We start from the raw sequence: 20,419 nt of genomic DNA, 5'->3' as shown, positions 1-20,419 counted from the left end.
CTCGCGGGACTCCCGGGCCGCGAGGCGGGGCGCGCGGGGCAGGGTGCGCAGCGGGCGGGGGCGCCCCGGGGCTCCGCGGCGGCCATCGCCCCTCCTGCGGCTGGAGCGCGTCCAGAGCAGAGGCGCAGCGCCGCTCTGCTCTGCGCTCGCTCAGCGGTCCTCCAGCTCGTCGTCGTCCTCCTCCTCTTGCTCCTCCTTCTCCTGCCGGTGCCCTCGGCAGCCGCTCGGGCAGCCGGCTCCTCCTCTCCCTCCCTCCCCCTGCTCTTGCGCTCTCCCCGCTAACTTTCCCGAGCCCCGACCGGCGGCGCAGAGCTCCGGGGGTCTTCGCGGCCCACTGCAGACCGCGGGCTGCGCGCGGCTGTGCCTTGTACCCCATCCCGGCGCCCCCGGCGCGCTCCGGAGACTACACAGCGATGCCCGGGGCCGGGGACCGAGGCGCAGCCCGGGCGAGGTGGCTGGGCGCTGGGCTTTTGGGTAAGACAGCCCCGGCTGGATCCCTTCTCCTCTTTCTCCACCCTCTTCCCCCCGGGGAGGGGACACTTAGAAGAGAAGTGCCTCGGACCCGGTGGGCTCCGGAGTGCGGCATGGTGCGGAAGGAGCACCCGTTTCTTGCCGGCCGCCGGGCTCGGACGGCTGCGCTCCCTGGGGACCGCGCGCCTCCCCCGCCCTAGCGGTGGCCAGCCCCGTGATTAGTTCTTCGCTGTCTCTGGCGCCTTCAGCTCCAGGCTTCTGGAGTTGCATCTCAGGGGCTGCAGCACGGGTCTCCCGGGTTCCGAGGTTTAGGCGTGCTGGGGGAGGGTGCCTGTGCCCTGGGTGTAGGGAATGCCAGGGGGTTGCACGTGTGACTGTTGGGATGGTGGTTTCTACCCCTGCCCAGAGCTGTTTGCAGCTTGGATGCTTGTTGCCCAGGCATCTGCGGGGAGTAGAGAGGGGGGGGCTCCCCTTCCTCCTGGCCCTTTTTCTGTTTGTCTCCTCTGCCCTCTATCTCCTCCAGTACCCACTGTCTTCCCTGAGGCTCCACACCAAGGACTGGAGAAGGTTGGAGGGACTTGGAGGACTGTTCAAGCCCCCTTTTAGGAAGGATCTTGTCTCTCTTCGTACTAAGAGATTCCACAGGGAGGACCTGTTTAACTTGCTCTCAGCTCTTCATTTTTGGGATGAATATGAAGACTGAGGAGATACATCCAGAGGACACAGAAGGAACAGAGTCTTAATATCTATTAATATGCACATGATGGTTTCGCGTAGCAAACTCCAAGAGATTAGGGAATGATATTAGTCCAGAATATAATCTCCTCATAAAGCGTAGCTGGATTTCAGTGTAAGCCAACTCCAGCTCTGGCACCTGCACCTCTTCCTGTTTATATTTGTCAGATTTGGCTTTTGGCAGCTCCCCTCATGGGGCTGGGCCCATGATGGAGACATTTGTGCTGAAAACAGGGAGACCGAGCTTTTAAGGGCAGTCGCTGCTGTTTCCGCAAATGTAACTAGACCGTATGCAGACCTGCCTTGGTGGCACATGGTAGTGGAGGGGAGAGAGTGTTTCTCTCACTCAGGAGCCACTGATTTATTTACACCCCCACAGCTGGAGAGAAGACACTGGTGTTTTCTCCTGTCTCTTTGGTACAGATGTGTGCTGGTTTCACTGTGACCCTAATGAACTTGGCCTCCGTGAGGTCTAAGGCACCTCTTCATGGGGTGGGCACAGTGCCACTGCACACCAGCTCCCCGCCCCCACCGCATCTCTGATCAGCTCAGGTTCCCACTGTGACCATGGCTGGGGTAAAAGGTCACTGGGGACTTCACACGCATGCAGTCATTAATCCAGCCCACTTATCAACACCTCTGGCTTTCCTTCCGCCTACTGCCCAGCTGGGTGATGGGACGCCAGTGCCTGGGCCATTAAAATAGTCATAGAACCACCGTGGGAAGCCACACTACACACTGGGGGAGGACTGTGGGCAGAGTCTTGGTCCTTTTCTCCAGAGGGAAGCCCCCACCTCCTGCAAGGACTGTTCAGCTGCGCAGACTAGGTGGGAGCAGGAGCCCGTTGGAGCAGGCTTGGATGAATCCCTGAGCTACCCTCTGGGAGCGCAGGAGAAAGCAGAGTGATTTCTAGGTGGGAGACTTGCAGGCCCCAGAGCTGGTCCCGCCTGCTGCTCCCGCCCCTCTGGTTTGCAGAGGGAATACCTCCAGGGGCCTCCTTTGGACCTTGCCCAGGCGGCCACTGCTGAGCCCGCCCGCGGGCACCGCTTTGAGCTTGGGCCGCAGACGCCATCCTTGCCCTCAGGCCGGTAGGGGAGATGCAGAGGTGACTGGACAGCCAACTGGAGAAGCTCCCTGGCAGCATCAGAGCTGGCAGGCAGTTTGGGAACTATATCACAGAGCTCCCCTAAGGATGAGGAAGCCAGGGTTCAGACAGAGAAGGTGACTCGCCCAACATGGCCAATCGATGGTCAAGTGGGACAGAATCCAGGTCTCTTGGGCTCTGTCAGACCAATGTGACTCCCAGTGGACTAAACTCTGCGGAGAGGGAAGGCCAACGGGATTGGGCAGATGAGCTGAGGGAGGGGTGAGGCATGCAGTGATAGAGGCCTGGGGGCCCAGACAACTGCAGAGCCTGGGCACGGAGTGGTAGGCTCCCAGGAGTCCTCCACCCCCCAGTGCCCTGGCCTCATGTCAAACTCAGTCTCACAGACAGACTACAGATTTCTCCTAATCTCACACGGTAGCCCTCTCTTCAGTGGAGAAAGAGTTTCCAGGGTTGAGCTATCGCAGCTGAGGCTTCTGTGGGTGCCAGTCCCTTCCTGAGCTTGTAACTGGTACTATATCTGTCCTGCCCACCCCTTCCTTGTTCCCTGATTTGCTTAATTGCTGTGATCTGTGTTTAATTATCACTTGTGAGGGCGCTATGTTGCGCAACCCTCCTTCCCTGGGTATGTGTTTATTAAGGGCTTGTTTAATGAGAACACAATTAAGGAGAGGGTGCTCAGACCCGCTCAGAGGAAAGAAAGGAAAGGGGAGGTAAGGAGTTCAGGCGGAAGAGAGCGGGGAAAGGGGAGAAGTGGGTGGGGGTGGGGTTTGAATCTGGACCTGGTGATTGGTTTTTTCTGGAGATGCTGCCCTGTGGGATGTCCCAAAGCCCTTCTGCCGGTCCGCCCCCTGCTGGGATCCGTGTGAAAGGTAGGCTGGGGCCACAGAGTGTCCTACCTCGCCCTCTTGCCAAGTAGGGGGAATCCCTGCATAAGCTGAGCACCCATTCTGTGACCTCGGCAAGTGCAGGGCCAGGCACACCGTTTGGGCTTGTTGGCAAAGCTGGTTTTGTTGAGCACCAGTAGTCTATCAGGGGCAGCTTTTGTCTCAACAAAGCTCCTGGGGGTGGGGAGGAAGTAGGCAGGTTGCCTAGGGAGAGGGAGCTGCAATCTTTCCTTTGTCTCTGGGCTCAGGGGCCTTGGCTGGCCCAGCCCTGCCTCCCACAGCCCCCAGGGCCTGCACCCCAGGAGGGGTCCTGTCCTGCTGCCTTGGCCCACTTTCTGCCTCTCAGCTCTAACTTTGAGCCTATCTGAGTCCCCCAGGGCCAGAGAGTATCAGCTTCCCTATTACAGTCAGCCTGTTTCCGCCTGCCATGCCAGGCAAGCCCTTGGAGCTAAACTTAGAGTCCGGGCCACCTTGCCCCTCTTTCCTCCCTCCCCTCAGGGTGTGTGTGTGTGTGTGTGTGTGTGAGAGAGAGAGAGAGAGAGAGAGAGAGAGAGAGAGAGATTGATCCTTGGTTGTGGGAAAAGATGGCAGACCATTTCCTGCCTTGGCATTTGCCTTGGAATATCTGCTGGGGGCCCGAAAATTCCGCTGGTGTGCACCTTTAATAATAAGATTTGCATATGCTGAGTACTTTTATTACTTTAGTGAAACTTGGGAGTCCGAGTCGATCCTCAGACAAACTCCTGCAGCACCTAGATGAGGATGGGCAGGGCCAAGGGCTTCTGGGAGTCACCAGCTAGCTGGTTAGGGCCTTTCGGTGAGCAAAGGCAAAGCTTTGGGGCTCAGGGTGGAATTCCAGAGGATCATGAGGACTTGTTCATCAATCCCATGATGCCGGAAAGAGGCCCCTAATCCCAGATACACACGTGCACACACTGGAATTCTAAACAGTTGAAATCCTAAGCGGCTTCTTTACTCCGGGGGAACGGCCGCGTGGGAAGAATGAGCTCCATGAGGTGGTACCGGGTGCGAGTACAAGCTGCGTGAATGGCCCGGAGGCATTCTTGGCTGACACTGGTCATTAAGTGAGGGGAGCCCTGGTTACTTCTAGACCTGTGATGAAGGCCAGACCGATCCTCCTCCCTCCGTCCAAACACCACCCTCCTCTACCTGCAGGATGCCTAGGTCAGAGGGACGGGCTCACTGAAGCCCTTCTTGTGTTTTGTAAGACTGTGTTTTGGCTTCACACCAAGCTCAGGAGGTAGGAAAGACAGCCATCTCAGTTTGGGGGTGTGCATGCAGGATGTGGCATCCCTGACTTTTTCAAGGTCAGCAAGCAGAGCGGGGCCTGCCTTGCACCTGCTGACCAGCCGGCTCCTGGCCTGGCCATTCCACAGAAGCACTCCTCTGGGGGCCTCTAGTAGACCAACACCTGCCCGTGCTCCCTCCTCTCCCCTCAGCGCAGCCTCACAGGTGAGAGAGCATGGGAGACAGCCCCGCGCTCCGGGCTTTCCTATGCACAAGCCTCTCAGACATAGCAGGCAGGGCTTCCAGATTGCTGGGAGGATGTGCAGTGCAGAGGCCGGGCTTGCCCACTCTCTCCGATGCCTTAACCTGGGTAAGGCTCTGGACTTTTCCGAGAAAGTCTCTGTGCCTTTCCTTTGTCCCCTCCAGGCTATGGTGAGAACGGCAGGGTTTCACTGTGGGACTCCTGAGTGTATTAGTTAAGTCATCCACATAGGCACACACTAATCAGGCAGAAATGTGCACTGTCATGAGCTAGACCTTAAAGAAGTAGTTTGTCCTCTGCTCTGGACTGTTCTTTTGCTCTTTTTTGGCTTCTACCTGTTTACAGCTGTTCGAAAGATGTGTATTTTTGGTGCTCTTGGGTATCCCATTCTGGCTGGGGTGGGGGAGGTGATGTGACCCCTGACTTGAGTTCCCCCATCTTCCCCAGGATGCAGGTTCCTGCACAAGGGGTGCCAGTGAACGCTGGAGGCTGGAGCTATGGCATTCCTTGGCGCTTGGGCCCCAAGGGATGCCTGTGGTTATCACGAAGCTTCTCCTGGGGCCTTTCCTGTCATAGCTCTGTACTCTTGGGTGTACTCTGTACACCCTTGATTTGGAGGAACAATGGGGGTCAGAAGCAGAGCTGGGGTCTCCTACAAAAGGGCCGTCATCCAGGCTGGAGGGGTGGACGGTCCTGTCTGGGCCCTGTCCCTAGGCCTCTGGGGGAAGTGTGGTGCAGAGCAGAAGCAGAGGCAAAAAGAAAGCCAGGAGCGTAAGCAGAGCTAAGCCTGGACAGTGTGAATTCGGCTTATTCCGCCCACTGGGGGTGTGGCCTTGAGCAAGTCAATTTCTCTGAGCCTGTTTCTTCATTTTGTACATTGAGGATAAAAATAATAACCACCTCACAGGATTAGTATGAGGATTAAGTGAGACAGTGTATATAAAATACCTGTCGTCTCTTATAGGAAGTGCTCAGTCCCAGCTTCCCCATTTACTCTGTGGCCCTGGGCTAGTTACTTAACCTCTCTGGGCCTCAATTTCATCATCTGTAAGATGAGAAAAATTATGCCTACCTCTTGGTGTTCTTAAAGCTGGTGTTCATATGTATAAATCCTCTAGCACCGTGGTTCTCGAAGCGTTGTTCCTGACCCCAGCATTCCCTGGCAACATTTAGAAATGCAAGTTCTCAGGCTCTCGACCTACTGAATCAGAAACTCCAGAGGTAGGGCCAAGCTCTCTGTCGCCCTCCAGGTGATTCCGATGTTCTCTCAAGTTGGAAAGCCACTGCTCTAGAAAATTTCCTGGCACCTAAAAGCTGGTCCAAGAACGAGGGCTAACTTCTCAGCCCTGATGCAAACTTCAGTGGGGGCAAGTCCTGCTACATTGGGATGTAAGAGAGGATTTTTTTTGCTTTGGGGCTTTGGAATGCTAGAAATGTTTCTTGTTGACTTTAGGCAAGTCTCTGTGCTTTGTTGTTTCATCTATAACAGGGACCTATAATAGTATGTCACTCATAGGATGGAGGTGAGGATCAAATGGGCCTATCAGCTATTATGGATGGTGGCAGGGGTCATGGTAGGTCACCGGACCACTGGCTGTTCTTCCTGACCGGAGGTAAGAGGGCTCCACTCTGCCTTCAGAAGCTGGGGTGATGTGAAGAAGCTGAGAGGAGCCCTGAGGGCAAGAAGCCAGGGAAGGCAGCTCTCCTCCGAGCCTTCTCTCTCATTTAAAAGCACTGCTTAGGTGAGCAAAGCAAGAGGAAACTGGTTAGGGGCCGTGAAGGGATCAAGGTAGACAAAAGAGGGCCTTCCTTGAGAGCGAGGATGGGAGAAAGAGCACGGTTGTTTAAAACGAAGATGACCCTGGCTGTCTTGGACCAACACCAAGTCTGGGGACTGCCTGCAGAGCCAAGAGCAGACCTGGGCTGAGAGGTGGGGTTTCAGGGGGCCCGGCCAGGACACCCGGTCAGCACAACCGAGTCTCTTCCCACATGGGGCCTGTAGTCCTGTCTCCATGGTGGGCAGTAAGAATAAGGGATCAGTGTGGGAACACCTCTAGCGCTGGTGCTCCGGGAACTTGCTGGAGGTGCAAACAGCCAAGAGAAGGTGCCGTCTGGGAGGAAATACCAGGGAAACTTTGGGACAGGAATTAGTGCGGCCACATGGCGGCTCTCAGCTGCCCACTAGCTCTTGAGTCAGACCTGGGTTCGGATTTCAAGTACCCCTAGAAGTGGGACAACTTTGGGCAAGGCACTTTGCTCTTCTGAGCCTCACATTTCCGCCTGTAAAATGTAGGATTAGTAATACCCCTCCTACAGGTGTGGGGTGGAAATGAAATGGGATTATCCTCTTGCAGCCCTAGCAAGGCTCTGGGCCCAGAAAGGGGAGCACTGGGAACCTGAGTAAGACTCTCTCTGAGACCTCAGATGTCCCCTTCACCTCCAGGCAAGGACATCACCTAGGCATCTTATCCTGACGCCCCTCCTCCCCCAACCTTGAGGTACACTGGGGTCTCTCCTCCAGGACTCTGTAGGACAGGAGGAGGGCCAGTTCCCTTTACAAGGATTCATGGGGGGGGGGGGGTCCCAGAGGCCAAGAGTGGAGACTAGTGGTTTCCACTCATGCAAGCGGCAGGGGTGGTACTGACATTCTGGGGAGTGGGGTGCGAGGGCGGCGGTGGAGTGGGGGTGGGGCCACCCCTCCTCTCCAGCATCCCCGAGGTCGGGAATCAGGAATCGACCACCGGTGTCTCCCGTCCTCCCTCCCACTTTCTCTCCTGCGATCGGGTTCCGAGCGCCGCGCTCGCGCCGCCCGGTGCCGCCGCGTCCCATCCCAGCCTGGGCCGGCTCCCTCCTGTTCCCAGGGTCCCCGCCGCTGGCCAGAGGGTGCGGGTCCCGGCCGGCCCCCCACGGTTGCGCGGGAGGTGGCCCTCTGCCTCTCCGCGTCTCGGGGTCGGTGGGAGCGTCCCGGACCCGGGGATGAGAGGCCGCGGCGCAGTGTCTCTTCTTTACCGCGAGGTACCAGGCTCCAGCACCCACCCTCCGCCCCAGCCCTCGCCCCTACCCCACCCCACCTCACCCTCAATCCGGGAAATGTAACGACGGGGCAGCGCACCGTCCTAAGGCAAACTCCCACCGTAAATAGGAGGAGCCCGTCCGCACTTGGGGTGGTGCGGGGGTGGCACTTACCGGGACTGCGATTGCGGGGACTGCGCCCGCAGGGTAGGGGCGCAGCCTCGCCGCAAGGGCCTAGTTTTCCTGGGTTGGGGTGACCTCTGGTGGTCATTCCAAGCGCCACACGGGCAGCTCCCTAGCCCAGGCCAAGGGGGAGAAACCAATTAGGGCGTGTGGCTCAGGCAGTGTTAATGGAAGTAAAGAGAACTGTCCTCCCGAAGTTGATACACAAGGTGACAGCGACCTCCCTGCTTAGCCAAGCCACTCCTCCCTGCCGGAATGTCCTTTTCCAGAGCTCCAGGCTGGAGATTACGGTGGGGTTTTATTAAGGGAAGTGGTTCCTGTCACACAGGTCTCTTCCTGCTCCCGGTGTCCCTGTCGCTGGAAGTGTCTGTGGGAAAGGCCACCACCATCTACGCTGTCAACGGCACGGAGATCCTGCTGCCCTGCACTTTCTCCAGCTGCTTTGGCTTCCAAGACCTCCACTTCTGGTGGTCCTACAACACCAGTGATACATTCAGGACTGTAAGTAGTGGGGGAGGGGACAAGACAGCTAGGACCCTCCTCCTTTCTCTGTCACCTCACCCCTGCCTCCCTTTACCCTGCGCTGGTCCCTTTTGGACTGACCTCTCTGTGATGGTCCCCAGAATCCACCTTTTGTCATCCTTTCTCCTAGCATTCTTTCCGGAGCCTGTTCAGAAGGATCTAAGTGGGAGGGATGCTTAAATGGTGTTGCCAGAATTTTGTTGGAATTATTGCCTAGAGTCCTTTGTCTGGTCTGAAGAAATGCCTGAAACTTGGATTGCTTGTGTAAAAATAATTTAATTTAAAAAACAGGAGAGAGAAAGACCTTTGGAAGGCTTGGAGAGAAGAAGTAAAAAGAGTCCAAATGTGAGAAGGGCTGGGGAACTGGACCTAGAAAGAAGGGAGAGGAAGCTAGGGAAGGGAAAGTTCTTCTGCAGGAGCTGTGGGCTGGAGGTGGGGATGGACCAGTCGACAGGTGTTTAGCGAGTACGCATTGCGCAGCTTGTAGGGGACCCAAAGTGCACATAAGGAAGCCACAAGAGACCAACTCTGGATGTAATTAAACACTGGCTTCAGAGCCGTCGATGGACAGTGCCGTAGGGTTGATCCAGGTCCCGATGGAGGGCCAGAATTCAGATGGACGGGGCAAGCTGTCAGCAAAGGCTGTGGGTGGTGGTGATGACAGAGGGAAATGAGAGTGGTAATTGCTGGAGCCATTACGTAAAAGGCTTTTATGAAGAAAGAGATAAAAGCTGTGCTACCTTCCAGGGAGATCTTAATGACAGAAAATGGGTTTAGCTTGAAGCAAGTGAAATTCAGGTTAGACAGGCAGCGCTATTGGTATTGGAAGGAAACCAAGTGGGGGGAGCGCCTCTGGCTGCAGGCTCTCTTTGGACCCAGACAGGGAGACACCCAAGGAATGGGTTGGAGTGATGCCATGACTCTTGAGGACCCTGATTCTTTCTGGCCACCTCTTCCCCACCCCCTTTGCCCTGTAGCTCATAGACGGGACGGTGAAGAATGAGAAGTCTGACCCCAAGGTGAAGTTCAAAAATGATGATCGCATCACTCTGGAGGGTTCCACGAAGGAGAAGATGAACAACATTTCCATTCTGCTGAGGAACCTGGAATTCAGCGACACAGGCAAATACACCTGTCATGTGCAGAACCCCAAGGAGAATAATTTTCAGCACCAGGCCACCATCTTCCTCCAAGTCGTTGATAAACGTAAGCAGTGGGGGCCGGGACGAGGGCAGTGGAATGGGAAGCACGGCAGGGTGCCCCACTCAGTGGGGTCAAATGGCATGTCGGTCAAATGGCAAAATGGCCCACATGGGTGTTTTCTTTTGCTTTATGCTTTCCAAAGTTATTGGAGTCACATCTGGAAGCTCAGATAACGTAGCTCCGATACCTATTGTGCGCTGAATAGCTTATGATACACGCTTAGCCCCTCCGAGCCCGGTGTTCCTCGTCTGTAAAATCTGCACCATCCTAGGGTGCTCGAGAGAAGTAGGGATGGGACACACGAGTGGCTCGTGGCGGCAAAGTTCGCTGTGTGTGCTGATGACTGCTGCTCTTGTGTATTCCCCTCGCCACTGTTGAGCGAGTGCCAGGCATCAAACCAAAAATAACACGAATGACCCCAGTGTTCTTCCGAGGAATTTACAGTCCAGGGTAGGAGAGAAGACAGGTACACAGAGGACTGACAGAGGGGCAGAGCAGGCAGAACCGCAGGCAACTAAGATTGATGAGAGTGGCCACTCCCCTCTGGAGCTGAAACCCCACTGGAGTCTGCTACAGGGGACCAGTGGGCCAGTGAAGCAGCCTGTGAGGAGCAGCCATACGACCCTCGCCACTAGAGGTTGTTAGAGAAGGGGCTGGAGGTGGGGCTTCGTGGACAGGGAGCCTGGAAGGCTAAGGAGGCACAGAAGTAGAGGAAAAAGGAAGGGATCTGCACTAGGGCTCTGCTTGTGCTGCATTTCTTGGTGCCTGGGGACTCACTGCTCTCCTGGATGAAGTGGGGTGCTTGGAGAGAGAGAGAGAGAGAGATGCCCGTGAGTTCATGTTTGGCTGTGCCAAGGGCAGAGCCAGAGGCCGTCCAGGCACCTTGCTCTAAGCCTGGAGGCTCCTGAGTCAAGGCTGTCACCTCTTTCTCTCCGTCTGGATGCCATCCCACTTCGTTCTCAGCCTTTGCAGGAAGGAGGAGGAGGGGAAGAGAGCCAACATTTATGGAGCATTTCAGGGTGCCAGGCACTGAGTTAGGTGCTGTCCCTTACCTTTGCACCTTTGTCCCTCACATGTCCCTTTGAAGGGATCTTTTCTCCATTTTTACAGATTCCTTCATTCATCTAATCAACAAATATTTATTGAGCACCTGCTTTGTGGCCCCTGCTAGGTGCTGAGGATACAGCATGAGCAAGGTAGATAAGTTCCTGCCCTTATGGAGATTTCCTTCTAGTCAGGGGATATGTAGTACACAAAATAAAGAAGAAAATGATGTTGTATAAGAGAGCATGGCTGGTGTTGTAGGGACAAAGCAAAATGGGGAGGGAAAGGGGGGTGCTAGCACTGTCACCAGGGAAGGCCTCACTGAAGAGGTGACATAGAAGGACATTTGAGGGAGCGATGAGGATGTCTTTGGGAAGATAGTCCAGGCAGAGGGAACAGCAAGTGCAAAGGCCCTGAGGCAGATACTTGAACATCAAAGAGGCCAATGTGGCTGGAGCAGGGCAAATAGTAAGAAATGAGTCAGGTTAAGCCATATTGTGTGGGACCTTGTGAGCCTAAGTGAGGTGTAAGCCTAAGTAAGAGAGTCACTGAAGAGCTCTGAGCAGAAGAGTTAACCCAGAACGAGCTCTCTGAGGGGCCAAGAATAGACAGTGAAGTGAGGAGTCCGGTTAGGAGGCTCCTGCAAACATCCAGGCCAGGATGTCTTGAGCCAGTGTGGTACTGAGAGGTCAGATTCTGGAATTTTAAAGTTAGGGCCATTAGGATTCTCAGGTGGATTGGATGTGGGGTTTGGAGAAGGGAGGGGTCAAGGATGACTTTAATATTTTGGTCAGAACAACTGGAAGGATGGCATTTTCTCAACAGAGGTGAGGAGATGGTGAGGGGAGCAGGTTCTGGAAGTCAGGAGTTCAGTTTTCAGATGAGGAAACTGAGGGAGAAGGCTTAAGTGACCAGCTCAAGGTTACCAGCCCATTAGTGACTGCCGAGATCCTGTAGTTAGAATCCAGACGCCCTGACCCCTAAGTCTTCTTGCCACATAAAAGTTGTTATAGGGAGATTCTTGATTTTTCCTGTGTGGACAAAGAAGACCCAGAAAGAGGCAATGACATTTTTAATGTGGGTGTTTGGGGGCCAAGTCAAACCCGCTGTGGGCCCTGAGTCTGAATCATTCCAGAACTGTGTGTGTCTGTGGGAGGGTATGTGTGTGGAGGGGTTGGGGGAGGGACCTCTTTGTGTTGTGCCTTAGCCTGGTAGGTGCCATGTTCCAGCTTCCGCTTCCTGCTGCAAGGCCTGGGGAGGGCTGGGGGCTGGGTGGGGGTGGGCACACCCCCGATGCCAGGGTTGGAGGGCTGTAGCCATCGGGCTGCCATCGTGCTGGGCTCCGGCAGACTCCTGCTTCCCTCGCCCACCCCCTTCTCTCCCTGCTCTGGCCATACAGTGGAAGAAGTGGACAACACCGTGACCCTCATTATCCTGGGTGTCGTGGGTGGGGTCATCGGGCTCCTCATCCTCATCCTGCTGGTCAAGAAGTTCATTGCCTTCATCATCAAGAAGACTCAGGAGAAGAAGTGAGTTGACTCCATTGCACGCTGCTGTCCTCCCACCGGCCCACCACCCACTCCTGTCTTGTGTTGTGGGTGTTCCCGGCATCATCTCATTCCACCGTCATCTGCCCCCATCCACCTTTATCCTTCCATCTGTCCCCCCATCCCATCCTCTCTTCCGACTCCTACCACTCTTTCCTGTCTCCCGGCCCCTCTTCCTCTCCCTCCCGCTATGTGTTTATGGAGCACACTGAGCTCCCTGAGTACATGGACTTGCTCTTCCTCATCCTGCTGCCTTCCTGTCCATCCCATTAGCTTCTCTCTTTCCATTTGTACTTCCCCAACCTAAGTCCCACCAAAAGATTTAGATGCCTTGTTTTTTCATCAGAGAAAGGCAAGATTCCATGTACAAAAACTCTAAAATGGGAAGACCCTTCTAGAGAGATGGGAATCTTACTGTGAGACTGTGGAAGTTCACATGGGGGGACTCTGAAAAAAAATCTAAAAAGGCTGATAGGGCCTTCCAGAAGCCCCAGGCCAAGCTCAGGTTTGAGATAGACATTTTTAAGGGGGAAGGGGAGGGAAGATGGGGAGGTAGAGATGGTACGAGTCCCAGGCTCAGAATTGCCAGAACTGTGTCAGGCTCCATTTGGAGGTTGTATTTTTTTTTTAAAGATATTATTTATTTATTTGAGAGAGAGAGAGAAAGCAAGAGAGAGCACAAGTGGGGGGAAGGGCAGAGAGAGGGAGAAGCAGACTTCCCACTGAGCAAGGAACCCAGTGTGGGGCTCCATCCCAGGACCTCAGGTAGACACTTAATGGACGGAGCCACCCAGGTGCTCCTGGAAGTTGTATTATCAGCAGGAAAGATGAGAGGAGGCATTGGAGCAGAGAGGGGGGTAGCGGCAAGGAGATGCAAGGGGGAAGGGAGAGCCGCTCTGTTTCTGTTCCCATCATTCTGCTTTGTTGAGAAGAGGGAATTAGGCTGGAAAGGGCAGAAATTGTGCTGGTAAGAGGGGAGGGAAGCTGAAGGCAGTGGGGAGATGAAGGGGACGGCACTGGGGGTGGGGAGCGGGAGGCACTGGCTGAGATGAAGAACTCTTGGATTGTCTCCCTGCATCATGGCCGGGATTTTGGAGATTTTGAGAGGGGCCAGGAGCATGGAGTTAGACCAAATTCTTTTTTTAATAACCAGTTTTGCTATTGCTGGTTAGCAAAATTGGAGAACAGATTATTCAACATGTGGTTTAAAAACGCCTAGAAAAGAAAACAGCAATCCTCGGGAGCCACCACGGGCTCATTGAGAACAAGGCAGACCAGGGGCACCTGGGTGGCTCAGCCATTAAGCGTCTGCCTTTGGCTCAGGTCATGATCCCAGGGTCCTGGGATCGAGCCCCGCATCGGGCTCCCTGCTCACTGCTCAGTGGGAAGCCTGCTTCTCCCTCTCCCACTCCCCCTGCTTGTGTTCCCTCTCTTGCTGCCTCTCTGTCAAATAAATAAATAAAATCTTAAAAAAAAAACAAAAAACAAGGCAGACCAAACCTTTTCTTGCTAGGGCTGGTGGGTCTGGAGATGGCTACGGATGATGACACCTCTTGTCATTCATTGAACGCCTACCTGTGTTAGGCACTCTGCCAGGTACTTATATAATAGCCATAATTTTTATTTTACAGTTGAGCAAGGTGGGGCTCAGAGTGGTGATGCACCTTGCCCAAGGCCACATAGCTAGAAAATGATAGACCTGGGATTTGCATCCTGGCTTGTTCGGTTTCAAAACTTTAACCACTTTCACCATACCCTACTGATTCGGGGAGTATGTCCAGAGTTCATTCATTCCTTCTTTCATTTGATGGCTATTTTTGAGGTACTGTGTACAAGGCACTGTGCCAGGTGCTGTAGGAAATTCTGGAAAGAATGAGATTCTGCCCTTAAGTAAAGAAGACAGGGTGTGTATGCAAATAAATGTAAGACAAGGTAGAGAGGCTAGGTGCCAGCAAAGAGGTACGATGGAATGCTCCAGGGGTTCCGAAGAGGATGGAATACTAGGGAAGGATTTTTGGCTGAAGGACGTTTGTGGTAGGCCTTTCAATACAGATCTAATATAAGCCCTGGGGAGGGTGAGGAGAAGGGGGTTCCAGAACTGCTGAGAGCAGAGGCGGAGAGTCTAGGAAGAGACATGTGTCTGGAGAACAAGGCGTTTTGTCAGTCGAGAGAGAGTGGGGGGTGTGGTAGGGGGAAGGAGAGAACAAGCCTGCAGAAGGCATTGAGGGGAGACCCCTGGGGACCTAGGAGTCTGGGCTGAGATTGGCTTTCTTCCTGGGTGCAGTGGAGCTGGCGAGGGCTTTCAGGGCCTGGCATGATCAGAGGGCTTTGGAAGAGAGGGTCTGGCCTTGGTGAGCACAGGGACCGGGTCGGGGGAGGCTGGAGGAGACAGACCACAGGGAAGCCTGAGAGGGGTCCTCTGAGCGTGAGGAAAGCCTGCATGAACAGCAGAGATGGGGTGGCTTCCCGAGAAGGGAGGTGTTAGACAGCATCTCAGGGTTTCCACTCTTGGGCAGATCCCCCTTCCTCCTTTCCTGCTCATCTTTTTTGGTCTCAACTTCTGCAACATGTCTGAAGAGCCCTCCCTGATCCCTGGGTGGATGCGTCCTTGGTAAACACTTCGTTCTGTCATTCATCACATTGTATTGTGGTTACTTATTTAACGTCCCATTCTCTGGAAGACAGCAGATTTTCTGAGAGCAGGCACCCTTCTAGTCTGACGCAGTGCTGTACCCCGTAGATTCTCAGTAAAGAAATATGGAGTGCTTGGGAGTACAACTAGGTGGACAGGAATTGTCTGTGTTGACTATACCTTAGGTATGTAGACAGACAGATAGCTTCATCTGAATAGTAGTGTGAACAGTGGTCTTTAGTGGTATGCCACAGGGCTCTGCTTATTCATTGTTATTAAGATTTGAATTACACCAGGAATGAAACCAAGTTTCCAGGCACCTAGTGACTGGGTAGGAGAACAAAATTGGGATCTAGGAGGAGCTCGATAGGCTGGAGCTATGGACTAAATTTTACAAGACAAAATGTATGAGGACGAAAGAGTAAGTCCTTCCTGAAGGCCTCAAAGCTGGCTACGCATGTCCAGGGGGAGGCTGAGATGGTTTGGCTACGGCAGCTGCGAAACAGGCTTGGAAGTTTCTGGAGCAGGAAGCGCGCCGTGATGCAGCCGTCAGGTCTTCCCCTGAGAGCTCTGAAGAGCCCGGGTGCTGCCTGTGAGGTGGGACATACTCACTCTGGAGCATGTCCAGCTCCGGGCGGTCAGGTTGGGGAGCCTCCCGGGGGGTGTCTTCCCACGTAACCATCTCTCCTTCCTGCTGCTGTCTCCTCCGTCCCACCACACTCTGCTCACACCTGCCTTCCTTGCTGCCGGGACGTCTGTCTGCTCTGCTCTGCATTCTTCTATCTCTGGTCACAGCCAGCTCAGACAGGAAGGGGGTCTGGGGGGGAGCTCTTTGCCCTTGCCATACTGCCTGCTGGCCTGCCCCCTTTCCCCGGGCTGGCACAGTCTGGGAATGAACCTGATTGGGCTTCCCCTGAGCACTGATCCCTGGGACCAGCACATGGTACCCTTGCCTTCTGCCACGCTGGGACGACTAGGAGATGGTGGGTCTTACTGGGTCCTGTCTGTGTGCCAGGCACTGTTCTAGGTGCTCCCCCCACGAAGAAGGTGCCATCACCACATCCATTTTATAGATGAGGAAACCGAGGCCCAGAGAGGTTGGGTGACTTGGCCTCTTCCCATCTCTGCCCGACCGAAGGCCAGGGAGAGGGCACAGGGCTGGTGGCGGGGCCCAGGCTCCTGTCCACAGCTGACCCCTTACTCCGGCCTCTCTCCTCACCACCTCACCAGTGCCCTCTCCTCCTCTCTCCCTCTCCAGGAAGGAGTGCCTCGTGAGTTCCTCAGGGAATGATAACACAGAGAACGGGTTGCCTGGCTCTAAGGCGGAAGAGAAACCACCAATCAAAGTGTGAGCCCCCGTTGGGGGCCAAACAGCCATCCGGGCCTCACTTGCTGATGATGAACTGATGCTTGAGCCATGTCCATGAACCCACGTGCCTGAGACGCCTGCTGCTTGGCTCCAACTGTAGTCTTTCTGGGGAGAAACTGGGGTCCTGCCCAGCCAGCCCCCCCTTCCCCCAGCCAGGGCTCCCCAGGGATGAGGGTTGGCCAGGGGAGGGGGTCTGTGGAAAGTTCAGGAAAGGAAAGGAGGGCTGGGTGGTGTGGAGGCTGGGTCCCCTGACACCTGGGGTTGCTGGGGTCTTCTTGAGTTTCCTCACCCTGAATGAGCAATACCTTGGTTTTCCTCCAGATTTCTCTTTAAGAGAGGCTTGGGGGGGGGGATCAGTGCGGCCTTCCTCAGTAGCTGGACACCAGTGAACAATAGTGCGGCGATCTAACCCTTTTGGTGGTGGATGTGGCCTAGAGGACTCTGTACAGGATCGGGGGTGGGAGCCTGATGGAGGGGGACCTACAGTGAGAGGCTTGATGGATACCTGACCCCCCAGGTCCCTCTAGTAAGGCGTTTCCCTTCCTCCCCTCACAGGGTGTCTGGCAGCCCCCTCCCCATCTCCACGCCCCACTGCTGCTTGGAATCTGTGAACCCTCCCAACTCAGGCTGGCCACCTTGCTGTTGGGGGGTCCCGGCCCCCCTCACTGCTCCTCTGATCTCTAAGTTCCTGAGGGGCTTGTGAGGGGGGCCCTCCAGCCTTCCTGGAGCACTGGGGTGCTGCCCATGCCTTTCCTAGCATTTCTTCTTGGGGAACCAGGACTGCAGAGGTGGGCGAGCCCATGTCCAGGGCCTCTTGGCCGTTGGGATGCCCACCCCAGCCCCATCAGTGCTGGCTGCCCCTTCACCTCGGCATGGTGGGCCCATCGCTGCCCCCGGGAGCTCCTGAGCTTGCCTCTCCCCCGCTCCTCTTTCCCAGATGGAGCAGGTGGTGTCATCTTGCTTGAGGTGTTGTTCCCTCAAACCCTCCCCTCCTGTGGGTTCACGCCTCCCATGCTCCTGCCCATCCATCACACCTTCTACCCTGGCCCAGGGTTGTTCACCTCCACCCCAGGATCAAGGGCTTGCTTTCACCTCAGGGATCCTCTTGTTTCAGAAGAGGGGGCCCTTGGGTTTTCTGGCTGCTTCCTGTTCAGCTGTGTCACCCTCTCCCCCCTCCCCCAGGGTTAGGGAGGAGCAGAGAGAGGGTGCTCAATCTTCCGTTGCTTTCCTGAGAACTGGTTTGCACACCGTGTGTGTGGGGCTGGACTGTGCCTTAGCTCCTCGCGTCCTGGCTCATCCCCTCCGTCCCTTCTCCAGCCTGTGAGGGACAGCCAGCTCTGGTGTGCTGGGGACCAGGGAGCTGGGGTGGCGTCACCCATGGCCCCCTGGACAGTGATGGAATCTTGGAGCTGTCAGGGTCCCTGATAGGGAACGCAGTGGTGGTGTCCCTGTGGGGCAGGAGGGTTGAAGGGAGCCGTGCGGTGTTAAAGGAGGTCTCCACCATCTGCTCCTACTCCGTTCCTCTCTGATACCCTGTCCTCTGGGCCTGGGAGGGATGGGAGGGGGGTAGCCCCCTTTCCCAGAGGTTCTGGGGACTGCCTCAGGATTCTCCGTCAGAAAGTGGCTGCAGGCCCCCACCAGGCTGGCGGTGGGGGGGTGAGGAGCAGCAGCTCCTGCAGTTGCCTGGCTGTGGCCGTGGCCTGTGGCCCTCACCCTGCCTGATGGGTTTGCAGGGTCCCACTCTGTTCTGCCTCCAGGGCTGCCATCCTTGTCCCCCCAGAACCCTAGGCTCAGACTCCGATTTTCCTGGTTCGGGAGCAGACAGACCAGAGCTACCAGCCGTTTGGAAAACTTCTCGTGACTACCTTCCTGAAAACTGCTTTCTTCCCCCTTCCCAGTTCCAACATTTGAACGAGCTGAATCACCTGGGCTCCTCTTACTCTCTTCAGAGGAGGCCAGGTCGTATAGAGCAGGGGGGTGTGGGGGGGAAGCGCCATCCTCTCCACTTCTGGGTCTACTGTTGACTGATGGGTGGGTCACGCATCTTCTCTGGGCTCAGCTTTTCCCATCTATAAAGTGGGTGTAATCATACGTACCTTACCTCCCAGGATTCTTGTGGGGCTTGGCGAGTTTTTGTTTAAAAAAATCTTTTTGGCTTGGAAAGGGATGTAGGAGGCCAGGCATTATAATGGGAGGAATTGTTCCAAGTCTGTCCTGTCCTCATCTCTATGTCCCATCCCTAGGAGACACACACACGGACTCACACACATGCACACGCACGCATGCACTTTCTCACTCATTCTTGCTTTCTCTCTCTTCCCACTCCTCCCCCTTGGAATTATTTTAGTCTTTGTAATATTAGAAACCTTGGCTCTGATGCTTAAAGTTTCTTACCCCTGGCTTTTGTTTGGGAGTTTGTAATAGAGGTGGTATAATAGGGACTGCGGGGGCACATTTTTGGTAGCCTCAATGCCTGGGGGCCCTATGGGCATTTAGTGAGTGCTCAAGAATGCTCTATTTCACCCCCACAACAGAGAAGTGTTCGGCCCCAGTGTGAGGTGATTGATGCCCTTGGAGGAACACTGGCATGGATTTGCAACAGAATGTCTATGGGCAAAACCACCTTCCCAGGCAAAGCCTCAGTGTGTGCAGATCTCCAGGCCTGGTGAAGGTGTTTCCAGGGCTTGTGGGGTAGAGAGAGCCATTTACAGAATTGATCTTGGGAGCCCTGGAGGCATGCAGCTGTGCTGACAGTAAAGTCAGTGAGACCAAAGACGGAGTCTTTCCTAGCTCCCCATCTTTGACCTTAAAACGGGACCCCAGCATTGTAGGCCTTGGGTTTCTCCCTGGGTAGGAATTGAGCAAAAGGCCATCAGAATGAACCTGGAAGGCTACAGTCTGGGAGCGGGGGCCAGTGGAGCTCAGGCTTTTCCCACCTGGCTGGCTGACCAGAGCTGGAGGTGGAGCGAGGGGTGTGACAGTGTGCCCCTGAGATGGTGTCAGGTGAGGGTGTGTGGGTGGAGACGCATGCTGTGGCCTGGGGGGCTGTGCATGGCAGTGGGGATGTATGGACATATGTGTGCCTGAGATGGGGGAGACTCAGCACATTTGGGGAGCCATCCTCCCTGGCCTGAACTATACCTGTTGGGACACCAGGAGCCTGAGAAAGGATAAGAGACTGAGGGGAAGACCAGCCATGCTCTTAGGTTCCATAACTCCATGACTCCCTCCCACTGTTATGGACAGCTGCCAGGAGTGCTGGGGGAGGGAGGACAAGGAGTGGAACTTCTTGAGAAAACGCTACGGCTTGCTTCACCTTACTGTGTCCGAGGTTGGAGTCCCTCCCCTCCCACCTCCCACCTGATATTCAGAGCTTTTAACTATCTTATGCATGGTTTATTCCTTTGGCTTGGATGACAATACCCATAGTCAATTTTTAAATGTAACTGTAGATCAAAACAATGCAGCAATGGGTCTGGGAGGCCTCTGGTCCATGGGTGCCGCTGGGAGGCACAGATGTGCACACACCCAGCAATGACTTGTGTTCAAGCACAGAACAGATGTGATCAACGATCTTGCCTTTATAACACATTTGGCATTGTAGAATTTTATTTAGCTTTGCCTTGGATGAAATAAAAATTATGTTTAATAGAAATGGCGTGGGGTTTCCATCTTTGGCTTATTGGGAGTTGGGTTCTAGTTTTATTACTTGCCAGCTGTTAACAGGGACAAATTCTTTTACTTCCCTGAGCGCCAGTCTCCTTGTCTAAAATGTTACCTGCCTAGGTAGGATCACATGGAAAGTGTCGAAGAATGTGTGGCATGTTCCCAGGCATTCAAGTATTAGTGTGGAATCCTTCTCTGGAGAAGTTGGAAAGTTGGCCCTTGAATACTGGAGTCATTGCCAGGGCCCTCCCTGGGCTGCTGACCTTGGTAATGATCCTGGTACCACTGAATGCCATCGCATCTCCCCCTTCCCCAGGCCTCCTGCCCCAGGTTAACATTTGGAAACCGGTGAAATCTGCTTCAAATGAACGAGGGCAACCTTGAAGAGAAAAAGCACAGGGCAAATACTGCCTGGTGTATAAACACCCTGGGCTTTGCTTGGCTGGTCCCCCAGCTGGCTATTCCAGGGCACAAGCTGTCTGGCGGTAGAAGAGGAAAGAAGCTTTGGCTTATAACTCAGGAATGACCCTACC

The 20,419-nt window shown here is 54.9% G+C and overlaps 1 protein-coding gene across 2 annotated transcripts; it reads left to right on the top strand.

The window, feature by feature from the left end:
- Positions 1-47: 47 nt before the first annotated feature.
- Positions 48-19,817, top strand: SCN4B (sodium voltage-gated channel beta subunit 4). 2 transcript variants are annotated; one of them, XM_002927880.4, is made up of 5 exons: positions 48-474; positions 8,232-8,404; positions 9,403-9,631; positions 12,072-12,201; positions 16,110-19,817. In XM_002927880.4, exons 1-5 carry the CDS (start codon positions 414-416, stop codon positions 16,201-16,203), a joined length of 687 nt encoding a protein of 228 aa, XP_002927926.1. In that variant the 5' UTR covers positions 48-413; the 3' UTR covers positions 16,204-19,817. The 2 variants fall into 2 exon arrangements, with proteins under 2 accessions (XP_002927926.1, XP_034521758.1); XM_034665867.1 differs by lacking the exon at positions 48-474 and adding an exon at positions 3,167-3,183.
- The last annotated feature ends 602 nt before the right edge of the window (positions 19,818-20,419 follow it).

Source organism: Ailuropoda melanoleuca, chromosome 8 (genome assembly GCF_002007445.2).
Source record: "Ailuropoda melanoleuca isolate Jingjing chromosome 8, ASM200744v2, whole genome shotgun sequence".
NCBI classification, from domain to species: domain Eukaryota; kingdom Metazoa; phylum Chordata; class Mammalia; order Carnivora; family Ursidae; genus Ailuropoda; species Ailuropoda melanoleuca.
The sequence above is the reverse complement of the archived record's forward strand: the minus strand, read 5'-3'. Positions and strand labels throughout refer to the sequence as shown.